Source organism: Lathamus discolor, chromosome 5 (assembly GCF_037157495.1).
Source record: "Lathamus discolor isolate bLatDis1 chromosome 5, bLatDis1.hap1, whole genome shotgun sequence".
Taxonomy (NCBI): Eukaryota; Metazoa; Chordata; class Aves; order Psittaciformes; family Psittacidae; genus Lathamus; species Lathamus discolor.
Window position 1 is genome coordinate 112,474,680 of NC_088888.1, and position 18,826 is coordinate 112,493,505.

The window sequence follows — 18,826 nt, forward strand, 5'->3', positions numbered from 1 at the left end:
TGATGAATGGTGTTGGAGAATCCTTTTTCAGCAGCAGATAGATGCATTTCTGATCTCTGGTTCCACATGGCATCTATGGGGCTAGTCCTCGAAAGACTGATGCTTTCATATACAAATATAAGATCTCTACTGCTTGGAATCAGTAGCTTTCTTGCACTGTGCCTAAGTGAACTTGAACTCTGGTACACTTGAAAAGCAGCATGGCAGTAATCCAGGCTTCTTTGCCCAGGCAGGAGAGGTTTCCTGGGGCTCTAGCTCCAGTATGCTGCTCTCCCTTGTAGGAGTGCTTGGTGCAAGCACTGTCCAGGCTACAGCCCTCTTGGTTTATGAGCTTTCTCTGCCTTGCAGGAGACACCATTTCCAAGCTCTAAAATGGCAGTTGACACAAATGCTTTAGACAGAGGCAGGTATTTTACTACGGGTACTGTAGCTTAAGAAATGCCTGATAACCAACAGAACATCCAGGAATGGACAGGAGTAATTTAATTCTTCTCACAGTGCAGTGATCAGAATGGAAATTTTGGTTATTTACAAATTCCTCCAGTTGGAGCAATCCCAGGCACAGCTACAGGTTGGACAGAGAAGAGATTCAGAGCAGCCCCATGGAGAAGGACTTGGGGGTGCTGGTTGATGAGAAAACGAACATGAGCCCGCTTCTGTGTGCACTCGCGGCCCAGAAAGCCAACTGTATCCTGGGCTGCATCAAAAGGAGTGTGACCAACAGGTAGAAGGAGGTGATCCTGCCCCTCTGCTCTGCTCTTGGGATATCTCACCTGGAGTATTGTGTGCAGTTCTGGTGTCCTCAACATAAAAAGGACATGGAACTGCTGGAACAAGTCCAGAGGAGGCCATGAGGATGATCAGGGGACTGGAGCACCTCCTGTATGAAGACAGGCTGAGGAAGTTGGGGCTGTTCAGCCTGGAGAAGAGAAGGCTGCGTGGGGACCTCATAGCAGCCTTCCAGTACCTGAAGGGGGCCTACAAGGATGCTGGGGAGGGACTCTTCATTAGGTACTGCAGTGACAGGACAAGGGGTAATGGGTTAAAACTTAAACAGGGGAAGTTTAGATTGGATATAAGGAGGAAATTCTTTACAGTAAGGGTGGTGAGGCACTGGAATGGGTTGCCCAGGAAAGTTGTGAATGCTCCATCCCTGGCAGTGTTCAAGGCCAGGCTGGGCAGAGCCTTGGGTGAGATGGTTTAGTGTGAGGTGTCCCTGCCCATGGCAGGGGGGTTGGAACTAGGTGGTCTTAAGGTCCTTTCCAACCCTAACTATTCTGTGATTCTGTGATTCTAAATTGCATGGGAACTTCATGTGCAAGGGATACACTAGGAGACACGGGCACGTGCTGTTTGTCCTGGCTTGAGGTGTGATAGAGTTAATTTTTTTCTAGTACCTGGTACAGTGCTGTGATTTGGCTTTAGTCTGAGAACTATGCTGATAACACACCAATGTCTTAGTTGTTGCTCAGTAGTGCTTACCTCAAGTCAAGTCTCTTGTGCTTTGCCAGTGAGGAGGGAGATGGGAAGGTGGCAGGGAGCAGGCAGGACGCCTGACCCAAACTAGCCAAAGGGGTATTCCATACCACAGCACGTCGTGCCCAGTATATAAACTGGTGGAGTTGGGCAGAAGGAGCTGATCATGGCTCAGGGTCAAGCTGGGCATCAGTCAGCGTGTGGTGAGCAATTGTATTGTGCATCACTGTTGTGTTGTGTTTTGTTTTTTCCTTGTTTTTTGTTGTATGATTGTATTTTTGTTATATTATTTAAATTTTTAATTTAATTTATTTTAAATTAATTTAATTTAATTAATTTAATTATTTATTTAATCATATTATTGTATGATTATATTTTACTTCTTTATTTATTGTATTTTACTTTTATTTCAATTATTAAACTGTTTTTATTTCAGCCCATGGGTATGTATGGTTTTTATTATTCTCCTCCCCATCCCACTGGGGAATGTGGGGGGAACTGAGCTTGCAGATATGTGGTATTTAGTTGCTGGCTGGGCTTAAACCATGACAGTTCTTTTTGTTGTGCTGTTCCCAGGGTTGCATTATATGCTATCTTACCCACAGTATGTGTTCCCTATGGTCATGTTTGTTATCCTTGGGGCCTGGGCTAAGATTATCATTCTGTTGTACTTTGTAACACTGGTTTATGATACAGCGAATCCCTGGGTATGAAACTGATCTGGTGTGTGTACTCAGCATTGGTGTCACCTCTGTACTTCAGGAATCATCTGTTGGGCACTATTGATTACTCCTTTTGCCTTTTCTCCTTGGAGAGCCAACTTATGGGGGAAACATCCTCCTTCCCTCCTTCCTTCCCTCTTTCCCCTCCAGGCTGATTATGGTAGTATTTGAGAATTTTAAAGCTTTTTAATATCCTTTGAGTACCCTTGAAGTCAACCTGGTCCTTTTGCTGGGAACCAGCACATTGCTGTATATGGTTCAAGTTTTATTTAAGGTTAAACAGTTATTTAAAAATACCACCCAGAGATCTTCCCTGAGGCTGAACAGTTACGAGTGGCAGGATGTGTGGGATAGTATGGGCAAGTACCTACCACAGTGGGCACCTCCAGTGTTTTGGAATTTCACCCTTGAACAAGTGCAGAATCCAGAAGAACTAGTAAAACATTTGGAAAAAGTATGCTGTCATCCTGCAATTCCAGATAGGCGCAAATGGCTGCAGCATGCTACTGCATGCCTACTGAGCCCTGCTCAACACTGCAGTACCCTCAAGGGGAAAAGAAGGTCTCTGACAACAAACCAACAGGCACTGCAGCTGCTCTCATCCCAGTGACTGCATTGTGGCATGATGCTGTTGCCCGGGTGCAGAACCTGGTGGTGAAGGTATGCCACGTAGATGCTCATGTACCCAAGAGCTGGGCCACTGAGGAACACCAGAACAACCAACAAGTGGATAAAGCTGCTATGATCGAAGTGGCTCAGATGGATTTGATTGGCAACATAAGGGTGAATTATTTTTAACCTGGTGGGCCCAAGACACCTCAGGCCATCAAGGCAGAGATGCAACATATAGATGGGCTTGTGATCGAGGGGTGAACTTAACAATGGACACTATTGCCCAGGTTATTCATGAGTGTGAAACATGCTACAGTTAAGCAAGCCAAGCGGTTAAAGCCTCTCTGGTATGGAGGGCGATAGCTGAAGTACAAATACAGGGAGGCCTGTCAGATTGACTGTATCACACTCCCACCAACCTGCCAAGGCAAGCGCCATGTGCTTACCATGGTGGAAGCAACCCCCGGATGGCTGGAAACATACGCTGTGCCCCACGCCCCTGCCCGGAACACTATCCTGGGCCTTGAGAAACAGATTTCGTGGCGACACGGCACCCCAGAGAGAACCGAGTCAGACAATGGGACTCATTTCTGAAACAACCTCTATGAGGCCGAAGAGCACAACATCAAACGGGTATATCACATCCCCTATCATGCCGCAGCCTCTGGTAAATCAGACAGTACAATGGACTGTTAAAAACTACACTGAGAGCAATGGGTGGTGGGACCTTCAAACACTGGGATGCACATTTAGCAGAAGTCCCCGAATTAGTCAACATTAGGGGATCTGCCTACAGGGCTGGCCTAGCCCAATCAGAACTTTTCTGTACTGTAGAGGGGGATGAAGTTCCTGTGGTGCACATAAAAAATAATGTGGGAGGATGGGGAATTCTGGTGTGTGCCTCAAGGGTGGTTTACTTTGGGTGAGAATAGCCAATGAATTAAACTGTATGATGTTTACTGCTGCTTAACACTGATGTTATCATTTCTATGGCACACAGTGTGAAACATTCCTATAAATGAAATAATTGTGTTGTTATTTTGAGATATAGCATAGTGTGAGTAACAAAATGAATGTTAGGCCTTACTAATCAAACAACTTGCACCCGGCTTTATTGGCATAAGTTATCTTGGGCGGCACACAGGTGATAATTACCATTATTCATAAAGTTCTCATATATTATCTAGTAAAGCAAGGCTAAGCCCTGGATCCGTGGTTGAATTGCATCCAGCAGACTTCTTGGTCACTACTTTTAAGAATAAGAGAATCTCCTCTCAGTCATGCCTGCCCTTCAAAGAGAGCAAGGTAGCCAGAGCGTCCATCTGTGATCAGATCTGACTCACAGGACACAATTAGAGAGCACAAGCTGGCGTTGTGGTGCCAAATTCCTTGCATGGGAGCAGGACCTGCTGCGCACCTCAGAGCAGGGGAAACTGTTTTGCGTGTGCTTGTGCAATCTGATGTGGAGGTTAGTGACCAGGTAATCCACCTCCATGGTGGCTCTCCACATACCTCTCTGCTGGGGAACCATCCATGCTGAATCCCTCTCCAGCTCCCTGCTGAACACCCTTCTCTCCCAGCCTAGGGTTTCTGTTGGGTTACTTTTCCTTAAGTGTTTTTCATTAGGCTGTGTTCTTCATCAAGCAGCTAAATTTGCCATGTGCAGTGAGCCTTCCTCAGGCCTGTGCTTTCCAAATATATTAAAAAATACAGAGCAATGCTACAGTGAGTTACAGCTGCTCAAATCAAAGTATTTTCTCTGGCACAAGAGGTCTCGTGCTTAGCCCTGTGAGTTTGGATGGTTCAAACTCACGCTGGCTTCACTGCTTCATTTTCACAGATTTTACTTTTCCTCCCCCTCTGACCAACCTCTAATTTTATGACTATGGCACTTTTTTAAAGTACCCCCCTTTTGTATATTAGTATTAAAAGAAATATTTAGTCCATCCTGAAGGACTGCAAATTGCACCAAGGGACTGTTATGTTGTGGTGAAGACATCACTTTGTATGTTAAGAGGAGGGAGCAGTTGGTTTAGCCCCATGGTCCTTTTCTGCTGCTGCATGAGGCCTAAAGCATTTTTCACAGGTTTTTTGTTTCTCATTATTGGTTATTCCACTTGTACGAGTGAACAACTCACCTCCTGCATGGCACAGTAACTGGAGATCAGAAGGAAAGGCGTGCTCCACATACTGGCAGCACATGCTACCTACCCAAGGGAAACCTGGTGAAGCCTTCATCTGCAATTAGCATGCTGGAATGATATGTTACCTGGCATCAGAACAGCAGACCTGTGAAGTGCTGGGTGCAGCTTTCCTCCCAAAAGAAGCTGGCTGCTGCCACGATGCATCAACAGAGAAGAGCTGCAGCCATGGCCAGGCACCTGGCCATGATCTTTCTCAAGTCAGTTTCCACCAAACCCAAGAAATCAAGAGTTGGTGTTATCATAGACAAGCCTTTCCCTGCAGGAGGAATTGAGGGACACCTAGAAATAGCCATGGGTGCGGCTGGCCCATGCCAGGCACACACCCACAGTAGAAGTAATGCCAGACCTAGGAGTGAGTACTTTGAAGTAGAAAGTGATACTGTGGCAAGGCTGCTACAAACCAGTGGTTTTGTAATTGAGCTATAAACTTCCCACCATCATGTCAACCATATAATCATACAGCTTCAGCCATATGACCTCCAGGATGTGGGTGCATCATGGTTTTATACAGACACACCGTGATACACTCTTTGTTCTCCGTTTCCTTCTAGGGTTTAAATTTAAAGCAACTTGGAAGGACAGAAATGCTCCCATTCCTAAAGGCTTGGGAGTTTCCAGGCAGACAGGTTCTGCAATAATTGTTTAGCACATGGCTTCTGGTGTCTCCTACTGGACCTTTTCCAGTGACACATTTTCAAGCTGGTGTCTGTGGAGAGCGGAGGTGAGAGCTGATCTGCCTGTGAAAGGTGGCCAAGAACAGATTACATTCAACAAGCTTAAAAACCCTTGTGTGTTGTGGTCATGCTTTCCTGGATAGACCATAGTGGCCTGCAAGTCAAAATGGAGGTGGAAATTGCTGATGGCTGGACCCCAATGGGATCCTGCCTCCTCAGCTGCCTCCTCTGCAAACTCATTGTGTCTCATTGCTTCTCATTGCTGTGTTTTTTAAATGAAGGGGACAGCATGGACCATGGTCCTTGCCAGGGAGGAGCGGGCTGTGCTGAACACATACAGAGCAGATGCCATTCATGCTGGTGGATCATATTTGTCACGCTGAAGGGGACCTTGTGCAACCCTACCAGTTGGGAGAAGTAGTACCTGACAGCAGTGCATCTCTGAGTGATGCCTGCCAGAGAGGAAGGCAAGGCATTCCCACACCAGGTAACCAGCATCGGTCTCCCCTCCCAGTGCTGGGAATTACCCCCCTTTCTTGCAGCTAGACCTTGTTACCTGTCCTCCTCCTCGCCATCCTTTTATCATCAGCTTGGCTTCTGCTCACCCCTTCTCCTCTGAGTAATCAGCTCTGCCCAGCTTCTCCGAGGAGCAGAGACCACCAATGGCCAGCAGCAGTCATAAAACATTACCTATTATCTGGGAGCCTGACTTCTTCCCCCCTCTTTTCCACTTCCCAAAGGATACTGCTACACTCTGAAAGACACAGATGAGTATTTCCACAAAGACATGAAGAAACATGAGGAAACTGGGCTGCTGAGCAAAGGCAGTCAGTGTTTTTCCTCTCACACTACACTTGTGCCTCCCCTGGCAAAGACAAAACCTTCTCCAGAAAAGGCCTGCACTGCAGCAGGAGACACAGTGCTCTGAGTAATGCAAAATCACAGAAAGGAACCCTGCCTGCTGGGAACTGGCTACTGCCAACTTCTCCCAGGCAGCCCATGCTGGATGGCGGCCGTGCTGGCTGAGCCATGGAGCTTGCAGGGGAGCAGGAGGGAGGCAGGGAGACAGGCTGCATTCCAGCTGTCACATGCTGCACCACTGACTGATATCCCCAAAGGGCAAACACCAGGGAGATGTGCCCTGCCTCACCCTGCAGCCATTGCTGCTCTGGGGCATGTTTCCCTACAGAAAGGCATTTTTGCCTTCTGTGTTCTTTGCAGAGCAAATGCCAGCATGAGCGGTCACTGCTTCTCAGTGTGACACCATAGAGGTGGCTGCTCTAAAAGGCAGTCCCTGGTCATACAGTCACTGATAAACCAGGCACACAGTGCAAAGGGTCTCATCCTGTGTGGGTGCCCCTCCTTGAGCCAGGGTGCTGGGTGCTTGGGAGAGTGGAGTTGGGCTTGCTCAGCTGAAGAGGGAGCAACCAGCAAAAGGCAGCCCAGAACAGATGGGAATCGATGTTGGATGCCAAAAGGAATTAGTACCTAAGAGGTGCTGGCTGTAGTCAGGAGAGGCTGGGGGGAGACAGCGGCTCGGGAGGTTTTAAAGTGCAAGAGAGCAAAGAATAAGCCAAGTCTTCAGACTGTTGACATAATGCTGGAAAGACTTCTTGTTTGTTTTGTGAAGTGTAAAAGCCTCGTGTTTGAGGAGAAGGGGAAAATGGCCTGGCTGCACTGCTGCTTTTTTAAACTCTAAGAGTCATCCCTAAATGTGTGAGGCTTTGCTCATTTCCCTGGAAATCAGGAGTGACTGCAGCAGGACTATACCAGTATGGGCTTGGCCAGTATGTACATCGGCCTCCCACATCTGGAGCCAACCGGGCTCTCTAAATTTGAACTTCCCTTCATACACTTTCTTTGGGGCACTATTCACAACCACAACCAACCTGCCCTGGACTGACACAAACCACAGCTCTTCCCCTGATCAAGGCAGCCTTCAGCATTCAAGAAAACATTCGTCTACCTGCATGTTTGATGCAACTGGGCTCAAGTAGGTGCTCTGTGGCTTTGTAAGGACATCCTCCCTGTCACAGCAGCTCTTCCATAAGCGAAAGGGACAGGCTGGCCCCAGGGTATACCATTCCTCCATAGCTCTTTGTCCTTTCCACTGGCATGGAAAGATGCCAGAGGGCTCAGAAGGGATCTCCAGCTGTGGCAAACTGCACTGGTGCAACCTGAATGGAGGCAGGTGGATCCTGCCAACGCATGCTGGCTAAGGAGACAGTGCTTCTGATTCAAGCAGTGGCCAGAATTTAGGGCTCCCGACAACTGGAAAAAGGGAAATGTAACCCCCATTTTCAAGAAGGAGAAAATGGAAGACCCGGGGAATTACAGACCAGTCAGTCTCACCTCTGTGCCTGGCAAAATCTTGGAGCACATTCTCCTGGAAGGCATGCTAAGGCACATGAAAAACAACAAGGTGCTTGGTGACAGCCAGCATGGCTTCACTAAGGGGAAATCCTGCCTGACCATTTGGTGGCCTTCTATGATGGGGCTACAGAACTGAGGGACAGGGGTAGAGCAGCTGATGTCATCTACCTGGACTTGTGCAAAATGTTCGACAGTGTCCCACACGACATCCTTGTCTCTAAATTGGAGAGACATCAGTTTGATAGGTGGACCACTCGGTGGATAAAGAACTGGCTGGATGGCCACATACAAAGAGTTGCGGTCAATGGCTCAGTGTCCAGCTGGAGACCGGTAACGAGTGGTGTCCCTCAGGGGTCGGTGTTGCACCGGTCTTGTTCAACAGCTGTGTCGGTGACATGGACAGTGGGATTGAGTGCGCCCTCAGCAAGTTTGCCAATGACACCAAGCTGTGTGGTCCGGTTGCTGCTGGAGGGAAGGGATGCCATCCAGAGGGACCTTGACATGCTTGTGAGGTGGGCTGATGCCAACCTCATGAAGTTTAACCATGACAAGTGCAAGGTCCTACACCTGGGTCAGAGCAATCCTAGGCACAGCTACAGGTTGGACAGAGAAGAGATTCAGAGCAGCCCCATGGAGAAGGACTTGGGGGTGTTGGTTGATGAGAAAATGAACATGAGCCGGCTTCAGTGTGCGCTCGCAGCCCAGAAAGCCAACTGTATCCTGGGCTGCATCAAAAGGAGCGTGACCAACAGGTCGAAGGAAGTGATCCTGCCCCTCTACTCTGCTCTCGGAATATCTCACCTGGAGTATTGTGTGCAGTTCTGGTGTCCTCAACATACAAAGGACACGGAACTGTAGGAACAAGTCCAGAGGAGGGCCACGAGGATGATCAGGGACTGGAGCACCTCCTGTATGGAGACAGGCTGAGGAAGTTGGGGCTGTTCAGCCTGGAGAAGAGAAGGCTGCGTGGGCACCTCATAGCAGCCTTCCAGTATCTGAAGGGGGCCTATAGGGATGCTGGGAAGGGACTCTTCATCAGGGACTGCAGTGACAAGACAAGGGGTAACGGGTTAAAACTTAAACAGGGGAAATTTAGATTTGCTATAAGGAGGAAGTTCTTTACTGTAAGGGTGATGAGGCACTGGAATGGGTTGCCCAGGAAAGTTGTGAATGCTCCATCCCTGGCAGTGTTCAAGGCCAGGTTTTGCAGAGCCTGGGGTGAGATGGTTTAGTGTGAGGTGTTCCTGCCCATGGCAGGGTGGTTGGAACTAGGTGGTCTTAAGGTCTTTTCTAACCCTAACTATTCTATGATTCTATGATTCTATGAAGTGGCATTTTGGACATCAGCAGCAGTGACAGGATGGATGGGCTGTGAGTGTGGCTGGAAATAAGACATCCAGCTTCAGCAAGGTATTTTCTGTGTCTGTGGAGTGCCACTGCCACAGTGGCCACTGTGGAGTGCCAGCTGGGGCTCATGATCTCTGGAAGCACAGCAGTCAAATGTCCCAGCAAATCCCCCACCATTACCAGGACAACTCTTAAAGCAAGAGCATTGGATGAACAAAAATGTTTAACACCCAAATGCATTTTTTATTAATTCATTTGACTTTCCTGAGCAATGCTGTAGAGAAGCTCAGTTTGCCTCCCAGCAGCATACAGCTCAACTGTCCTACACATCTAAGCCACATCTAAGGAATAGCAGGAAAAAGGAAAAGCAGGAAAAGTTGCCCCAACGCTTGGAGAAGCAAATGATGCCCTATACCCATTTGATCTGACCTGTTTCTGAAGGCAGCAGAGGGCACATCTCTCAGCTCCACCTGTCTCTTTTACCAAGGTGAAGGGACATAGACATTCCTGAGGAAACTTGTGGGTGTTTTTGTAAGAACAGAGGAAGCGCGGGCAGCTGCCATGGGTAGAAAGCAGGATTTAAGGGGAAAAGTTACTCTTAATTCATAACCATTTCCATCCAAGCAGAACTTGGCAGGGGAATAACTATAACCCATTTCCTCTTCAGTGAGATAAAAATGACGACTGAGATGCAAGAGCAGGTGGGTGACGAGGTTATCGGTGTTTCCCAGCAGGATGTCTGTCAGCGTTTCCGGACAGAGCTGTAACTCCCTGTCATTTCCTTCCATAATTCATCCAGAGCTGCTGCTACTCCTGAACCTGTCGCAGAGCCTAGTCGCCTTGGATTGGCTCTCGGAGCATTTGTGGCAGCCCCATCCAGCTAAGTATACCTGCTGCCTGTCCTAGCTCTTCTGCAGCAGAAAGCAGCACAGCACATCCCAAAAACCTCGACCACGTGCCAGGAAAAATCACAGTGGCCTGAATCCGGTTTTGGCAGGTTTTACTTGTGAGAGCAAAGGTCGTAAAAATGAAGCCAAGGACAGGGATGCATAGCCCAGGGTGACTAGAGCGATAAATGCACTGACAGACACTACGCAATTCCACAGCCATCCCTGCTACATTTGCCAGAGCTCAACCCCCTCAGCTCATTCTCTGCTCTGATAATCACACACTGAAATGAGGCCATGCCCAGCTCCCCATCCCCACGCACCTTCTCAGTGGAGAGGAGTGTCCCCGATGCCAACACCCTTGGCAAGGCAGACAGGGCGGCAAGCAGATGGTGCATCTTTGAGCCCAAAGTCACCCCTCATCCCACTGTTCTCATCTCACCCATCAGTCACTGGCAGCGGGAGTGTGGTGGGAAAAGCCATGCCTGGTTCACCAGCACAGAGCCCAAGAAATGTCCTAGGAACCACATGTTACGTAGCCATGTTCCAGGGTTGTATGTAGAGTCATAGAATGGTGTGGGTCGGAAGCAACCTTAAAGCTCATCAATTCCCAACCCCTGCCATGGGCAGGGACACCTTCCACTAGACCAGGTTGCTCAAAGCCCCATCCAGCCTGGCCGGGGGAGAAGGGTTCCCACAGCCACCTGGCACTTGTTCCCCACACAGAGGGTGGGGGGCACAGCAGGGGATGGAGGCCAGCACTCATGTGCCTCCTCCATGCTGGAAAGCCATGTGCAAGATGGGAGTGGGACCGGCAGCACTGGTGTAAGAGGAAAGGGTGCACACTTTATCCTGGGGGGGATGCACAACAATCCAAAAGTCACAAAGTAAGGGGAAAAAGTCCCATGGATGAGGGGAAGAGGTTTCCCAGCCTGGGTGCGTAGGATTGGTGCACATGGATGCTGTGTCATTGGTGTGGGAGACTGGCAGGTGCACAGCATGGTGCAGATGTGGGGACATCTTGTGGTTCCCCCACAAGAGCTGTCAAAGGCCCCAGAAGCTACACCTGGTCCCAGACCTGGGTCAGAGCAATCCTAGGCACAGCTACAGGTTGGACAGAGAAGAGATTCAGAGCAGCCCTGTGGAGAAGGACTTGGGGGTGTTGGCTGATGAGAAAATGAACATGAGCCAGCTTCAGTGTGCGCTCGCAGCCCAGAAAGCCAACCGTATCCTGGGCTGCATCAAAAGGAGTGTGACCAACAGGTCGAAAGAAGTGATCCTGCCCCTCTACTCTGCTCTCGGGATATCTCACCTGGAGTATTGTGTGCAGTTCTGGTGTCCTCAACATAAAAAGGACATGGAACTGCTGGAACAAGTCCCGAGGAGGGCCACGAGGATGATCAGGGGACTGGAGCACCTCCCGTATGAAGACGGGCTGAGGAAGTTGGGGCTGTTCAGCCTGGAGAAGAGAAGGCTGCTTGGAGACCTCATAGCAACCTTCCAGTACCTGAAGGGGGCCTATAGGGATGCTGGGGAGGGACTCTTTGTCAGGGACTGCAGTGACAGGACAAGGGGTAATGGGTTAAAACTTAAACTGGGGAAGTTTAGATTGGATATAAGGAGGAAGTTTTTTACTGTAAGGGTGATGAGGCACTGGAATGGGTTGCCCAGGAAAGTTGTGAATGCTCCATCCCTGGCAGTGTTCAAGGCCAGGTTTTGCAGAGCCTTGGGTGAGATGGTTTAGTGTGAGGTGTCCCTGCCCATGGCAGGGGGGTTGGAACTAGATAATCTTAAGGTCTTTTCTAACTGTAACTATTCTATGATTCTACGATTCTGTAAGCTCCCACAGAAACTGGAAAAGCTGGGATCCCAGTGAGTTCCCGTTTCTGTGCACCAGGGTAGGGAGCTCTGTACTGCCACGCACTGAGGAGTAGGGAAGTGCCCTGTCCCAAGCCAGAGACCAGAGGCTGGGCACCAGGGCAGGTGGGACAGCACTGGGGGGCTGCCTGTGGGCTCTGGGCACTGCAGAGGCTCCCAGCAGCATGCAGAGGGGCTGGTAAATTTTGGGAATCCTCAGCTGCATGCGTGGGCTCCGGGAATGGATGAATGGATGGACGGACGGATGGACGGGATGGATGGGTGGATGAACGAACGGACGGAAGGATGGATGCATGGCAGCTCCCGTGCCAAGTGGCTCGCTTTGGCGCCTGCCCGCTACACGCTTGGGAGCTGTTTTCTGAGGGGGGATCTCAGTGAACATGCACGGATCTCGCTTTTTGAGTCACCGGCTGCACGCACAGGGGCTGAACCAGGCGGTCCCCGAGCCGGCAACACCGCTCACCCCAGAGGACGAGGCTGTCAAGGCGGGAGCTGGTGCTCGTGCGTGGCGAAGACCAAGAGCAGGCGGGGGCCGGAGGAGAAGCGGGGAAGCGGCAGGAGCGGACGCTGGGCGCCCTCGCAAGCGCTGCGGTGCCGCCGCGGGTAGGTTACGTACCAGTGGTCGGTGGCGAGCGCCTCCGCCAGCAGCCCCGGAGGGCCCCGGCCCCGGGATGCGGGAACCCCAGAGCCACAGGGGGCGCGGCACCGCACAGGGGGCGTGGCATCGCTTAGGGGGCGTGGCATCGCACAGGGGGCGTGGCAACCGTGTGGGACCCCCCCGCCCCGTCGGACCCTGCGCACAGGTCAGCGGCGCTGGAGCGGCGCATGCGCAGTGGAAGCCGCCCCTCCTGGTGCCGGCCTGCGCAGGCGTAAGGGTGGTGGCTGGGCAGCGGGGCGGGGAGGTGCGTTGTGCGCCTGCGCAGTGTGCAGGCGCGGCGCCATGTTGCAGGAGCGGGCTGGGGGGAGGCGGTGAGCGCTCCGGTGTCGGGTTCCCTCCTCCCCTCCCCCGGCCCGGGGGGCCGCGGCCGAGCAGGGCCTCCCTCAGCACCATGAGTGGAGGCGGCGGGCGGGTGTGCGACCTGTCCCGGCGCAACCCTCAGGAGGACTTCGAGCTCATCCAGCGCATCGGCAGCGGCACCTACGGCGACGTCTACAAGGTAGATGCAGCTCCGCGGGCCGGCGCGGCTGTGTCGTCTCTCCCTCTCCCCCCGCTCCCACCCCGGTGGGTTCCGTTGCTAGCTGCCGGGTCGGTCTTCCCCTCCAAAAGCTGAGAGGGGCTTCTGTTGCCAAGCGACGTTTCCCCCTTTCCATCACCCTCCCGTCCTCTCGCTGTTGCGGGCAGCACGTTCGCCTCTCGTCCCCCCGGTTCTAGCGGAGGCTGTCCCGTCACACCGGTCCCAGTCCTGCTGGCGGCGCGTGGGCGCCCGGTCTGGCCGCCTCCGGTTCTCCTCTGGAGGGACCCTGCTCCCCGCGCCTCTCCCTGCGCTGGCCTGGCCGACCCCTGCGAGGGGAGGACCCTCGGGCCCCGATGGCGGTGCGGAACTGCGGCGCTCTTCGGTTCCTGCGGTTCCGTGGAGCCGGCCCGGGAGTCGGTTCTTGCCGCTGTTGGGTGCAGGTGCGGGCGTCCACTTCACAGGCGCGGCCTGGGGGTCGGCTCCTCTCCAGACCGACCTTTTGGGGGTGCGGGAATCGCATGTTTGCTCGCTCATTTCCAGCCGAAATGTCACTTGAAATTGTGTGCCCGAAAGCGATCAGGGATGTTGATCCCGGCCACTGCTCCCGTCGCTGTCTTGGGTGAAAATACCAGCGTTTTGTGCTTGTGTCTCTGTAAAACGTGAGGCTGACCCGGCAAACTGGGGAGCCAGGAAAGGTGTCGTTAAGATCAGAGGCTTTCATCATCCTGCCCTAACTTCAGAAATTTAGGAAATGAAAAATTAAAGCATCAGCAGCTGAGTGTAAGTTTGACTTTTTGGGTTTTATAGTATACTCTGACATTTTTCTCTGCTGTGCAACGTTTGTTGCTATTTGTGTATCTATCCAGGTGAACTCTTTTCTTACGGGATGTAACAGCCTATCCGTCAGCTACCCACTCCTGTTTGGTGACAGAGCAGAGGGGAGATTGGAAGTTTGTCATGTGCAGCCTGTTGGAAGCATCACTTTAACTGTGTGCTTTCCAAGTGTCTTCTGGTCTGGTTTTGTCATCACAGAATGGGCGTGTATGTGTGTATTTAAGAAAACTTGCATTGTAGGCAGGACTGTAGGGAAACATTTAGAGTCATTCCACAGTTTGAGGCACCCAGAACTTGCTCTGATGCTGTCTTTGACTAGGTGAGTGCACCTAGAACGAAGTCTTGTTTGGGTTGGGGTGATTTTGGTTTAATCCTGGCTCGCTTAAATGTTACGAAAGTTTCAAGTCCTAAATCCTCTTGTTACTGTGTTCTTAGTGTGCTAACTCCCTGCTTTATTAATTGTTTAATTGAAAGGGGGCTTTGTGGTGTTTTCACTTTGCCAGCTTCCTCAGCGTATTTGTCTGCTGTATTGATTTTAATTGTCCAACTCTACTTGCCTTATGCACTGTTTTTTGGGGGTTTTGTTTCCTGTAAGCTGTTCTCTTAATGTTTTCAGCTTTGTTTCTGTTGCAGTTTTTAACTACCATATTGACTCTGTGGTATCAATAAGATTTTTCTCACGCTCTTTGCATTATTATGATGGATATGAATTAGCCAAGTAATCGGTGTTTACAGTTTAATTTTGAGGATGTTGCCTCCAACCATAGAATGAATATTTACATTTGCAATACCACTAGGCATATAAAACTTACTTCATTGGATTTGTCAAGGTTTTCTTGGTGGTTATGGAACTTGCATTGCAGTCGCCATCACTTTGGTGCTCTGTGTGACCAGTATTTGTCACTGCTTGTGACTTTTGTTTGAGGCACTGAAGTTCTCTCCTCCTGACAGCTGGGTTAGAAAGGGATGTATCAGCATCAGGACACACTAGGCTGGTATTAAAATTATTTATTTCTTCTAGATGAGAGAGAAATGTTTTCTGATCAGGTTGTGGACAACATATGGAAAATGAGATGTGCTTTTCTCCTGAGTGGATTATTGCCTGTTTCATATTGAGGGAAGGTTTTGCCCAAGAAGCCTTTAAAGCGGAGCATGAAAATGGTCCAAAAGTAATAATGAAAGCTATTTACTTTTAATGTGACAAAGAGGAAGTAATAAAGGCCTAAGTGTCATCCACATGTGAGTTTACTAAGGCATTGTCTTAAATTTGTGAGGGATTTCCTAAAGCCACTTTAATTTGCTTCATCTTGTTGGTCTGTAGGTTAGCTTTGTGGTTGATGAAATAATTGTGTGAGGTTGAGATTAACTGTGTGGTGATGGTGCTCATCAGTGGCGGGATTTCAGCAGAGTGGATCCAAGCACTGAATGTACCTGGGCAGCCTCAAACTATTCTTTGTAAATTGCAATTTCCCTCTCCTTAGCAGGGAGAGCCATTCTGGGAGGTGTTTCTGCTGTTAGTAAGGATTATTACCTTAATATGTGACAGTCATGTTGGCATTCTTGCTAAATGCTGACTTTCCTGTAACCTGCTTTCCTGGCAAAGGGTTGAGGAGCTGAAAGCCAAGCAGGCTGGCATCTTCTTCCTTGTTCCGTTTTAGTTGAACTATAACAGGACATAGGTTAGATGTTTGATTTATTTGAAAAAAAAAAAAGTTATATAAAAATAAGTAAAAGAGGTGGAGTCTTTACTCTGAAGACTTTTTGAATTTGAAGCAAGAGCCTGTGGTGTGGACTGAACTACAAAGACTCAAAGGGAAGAGGATATGGGTCAGATATATCAGTCCTGCTGCTGTGAGTCCTGCTGTTTGCTGGTACCTGGAAGTGTGCTAGAGTGCTGCAAGTATGGATTTTTGGCTTGAAGTAACACTTTATAACTATTTGCCCTCCCACCCAACTTTGGTGTTCAGAGAGGCCTTGGAGAAGATGATAATGAATGCGTCACAGGAAAGGTAGTGGGTAACTTGTTCATGGCATTAGCTCTCAAATATGCACAGTCAACAGTAAAGTGTCTCTTCTAACTGGTACCAGTGCAAGCTGGTTGTAGGAGATGGAGTGTTGTCTGGGTTGTTTAATTCTTGATGTATCCCAGAGACATGATCAGTGGACATAATGCTATTTTCAGTGAGGGTATGAAAGAGAGATGATGTTTGGATTTTTTAAATTATTTTTTTCAGTGAATCTTTGTTGCCCCTATAGATAGCTGGAATGTTAATGTTGCAAAGTTCTTATTGAAAGTTTGGGTAAAACACAGGACTTAAAATCTGTTCCCATGTCCAGAAACGTCTCCTCAGAAGGCTGCTGAAGTGAATGGGGAGATTGAGTTACTACTTTGTCAGATGGTTGATGCATCTGTTACAAAACACAGGCAACCTGCTAATAGTGTTCTGAGTTGAGTACTCGAGTGTTGCATATCATGTTTTTATTTATATGGTTTGTTTTCTATGTCTCAGTAAATTTGCTTGTCAAGTAATACAGCTTCATCTAAAGTCTAGTTTAGAGACTAATAGCAAAAGGGCAGTTACATGGCAGGAAAGTTCTTGAATGTCACCTTCTGTTTCTGTCAAATATTTTTGTCCAAAGCAACACTCACTAGAAAAGGTGAAAACTATTTCTGCTGTAGTACAGGTCACTTCTGTCTTTGTGTTTCTGTATTTCACTGTTGTAAAGAATTTAATTGTGTAGGGTGGTCAGCAAAGTGTAGAAGAGTTACGTTTGTTTGATGGTGAAAAAGAGACCCTGCCCTGTCCTGTTTAGTTTCAGGAAATACTCCTATGGTTAAATGAGGTGGTTGCTTAATGTAGTTTGCTCTGTGTTTAATCCATCTCTCATTTAGAAAGACTTTTGTGTCTCCTTGGTATGAAACTGCCATTCTAATCATCCCTAGTCCCAGGTCCTCTGTAATTTATGCTTTTTGTCATTTATAGCTTCAGTCAGTTGACAAATGAAGATGCAGGACTCTGTAAGGTGCACTTTGCTTGAGATCTCAAGATCAAAGAAAAAGCCTGATTTTTTTTTTTTTTTAATTGATCCCTAGTGCTTTGGCTTGTGAGTTGGTTTTGGTGAGGGAAGTCATGTGTCTACAGCTCAAGTGCTTCACACTGAAGCTCTTGGATCCTGTGGGCATCTCTGAGGAGTGCTTGGTTACTGTTACTGCTGTCAGCCATGTTCCAGTGTCTGGTTTCTGATAGTGCTTCTGTGTGTTGCTGGAGGAGGATGTGTCCAAGGCAGCTGAACCTGAATTCTGATGAACTCCCGTTTTGCAGCACCCTAAGCACAAATCTCTTCTTTCCATGCGTGTGTCCTTGCTCTCTTCTTTCCTGGGGTTATCCAGTAAGGTATCAGTTCTTCTCCAGCTTTGCTGCTTCTGAAATACTGAAAGTGTGCCTTTTAGTTATGTGCTTTTTCATAGGCACTTTGGTCTTCGTTTGTACTTCATTGAGCTTACAGCTGGAAACTCCATTTGACTTTTCTAGGAATAAATGTCTGTGTTTTGAAGGCTGTAATTTCAGCTTTAATTGACTTTTGAAGCTTGTCAGGCAGGCAGAGAGGGGTGGTTGTTTTGCCATCCCAATTTTACTGTGCAGAGTAAGTACTACAGGGTGTAGTTTCTGTGACTGTGGTTTCGTTAACCAGTAATTCATGCCTTGTGTAGGGAATTTTGTTTGGTTCATTTCAGATCTTTTTGTTTGACATCACCTTTATGAAAACATTGCTTTCTAAAACTGTAACTCTGGGTTTTGGTATCATGCCTCCTACCAGAATGTGGAACCTTATTATTTTTAGCGTAATTCTTAGTTCAATTCCTGTTAAGTACAGCTTTGATTCTGTAGGATGGGCTGAACTGATGTAACAGGTCACTGTTGCCAGAGAGGGGTGCTTCCCTGCCCTGCTTCTGGCTCTAGTGCTGCTTACCTGGTGTTATCTCTGGCACTTCCTGTGGTGCCTGGGCTGGTGTGGTTGTTTCACCTGGCAGAAAACTAAGCAAAAAGAAGGGGCAAGTGAGTTTCTGCTGGCTTGGAGAGTTGAATCTGCTGCTGTGGACCTGTGTGGGTTTGAGAGAGGCTGAAGGGGAAGAATGTAGGACTGGAAGCAAGGGGGTTGGTTAAGCCATTTGGGTGCATTTTCCTGAAGAATGGAGCTAATCCAGCTCAGGAAGCCTGTCTGTTCCCTGGGACCAGTTATCCCATGGGTAGCAACTTGTTTAGAAATTGCTGCTCTACATTTTGTTCAACAATTCACATAGAAAGTAGTCAAAACCAGAAGTGCCCTGTTGTTACTGTCTTAGATTTGCTTTTTGGCCTGGTTTTTGTTGCAGCATTATATGCTTTATATTACTAGTTTTCATTTGAAGGACAAATATAAACTTGGCAAGAGATTTACCTCCTTGGATTTTATGTCTGTATTGGTTCAACTGCACAGAGCACTACTTACGAATCTGCTGTTGTGGCATACATTAAGGGACAGTACTGAATATCAGCCTTCCCCCCCACCTTTATTCTTTCCCTTCCTTTTCAGATGCACACCATACACGTCTCTTGCTTTGCCTCTGGTGTTTCCGAATAGAGCCCGTCCAAGTACTGCCCT

The 18,826-nt window shown here is 48.8% G+C and overlaps 2 protein-coding genes across 3 annotated transcripts in view; one reads left to right on the forward strand and one right to left on the reverse strand.

Annotated features, from left to right (window-relative positions):
- Positions 1-5,085: 5,085 nt before the first annotated feature.
- TMEM178A (transmembrane protein 178A) lies at positions 5,086-12,917 on the reverse strand. The gene is given in 4 exon segments (XM_065682621.1): positions 5,086-5,270; positions 6,027-6,140; positions 9,879-9,964; positions 12,667-12,917. Coding segments are annotated over 4 exon segments (636 nt in total).
- A 169-nt stretch (positions 12,918-13,086) lies between these two features.
- The window catches only part of MAP4K3 (mitogen-activated protein kinase kinase kinase kinase 3), an 81,418-nt gene continuing 75,678 nt past the window's right edge, over positions 13,087-18,826 (forward strand). For both annotated transcript variants that reach the window (XM_065682109.1, XM_065682110.1), the window contains exon 1: positions 13,087-13,330. In XM_065682109.1, the coding sequence (XP_065538181.1) occupies positions 13,223-13,330 (108 nt within the window). In that variant the 5' untranslated portion in view covers positions 13,087-13,222. The remainder of the gene's footprint in view (positions 13,331-18,826) is intronic.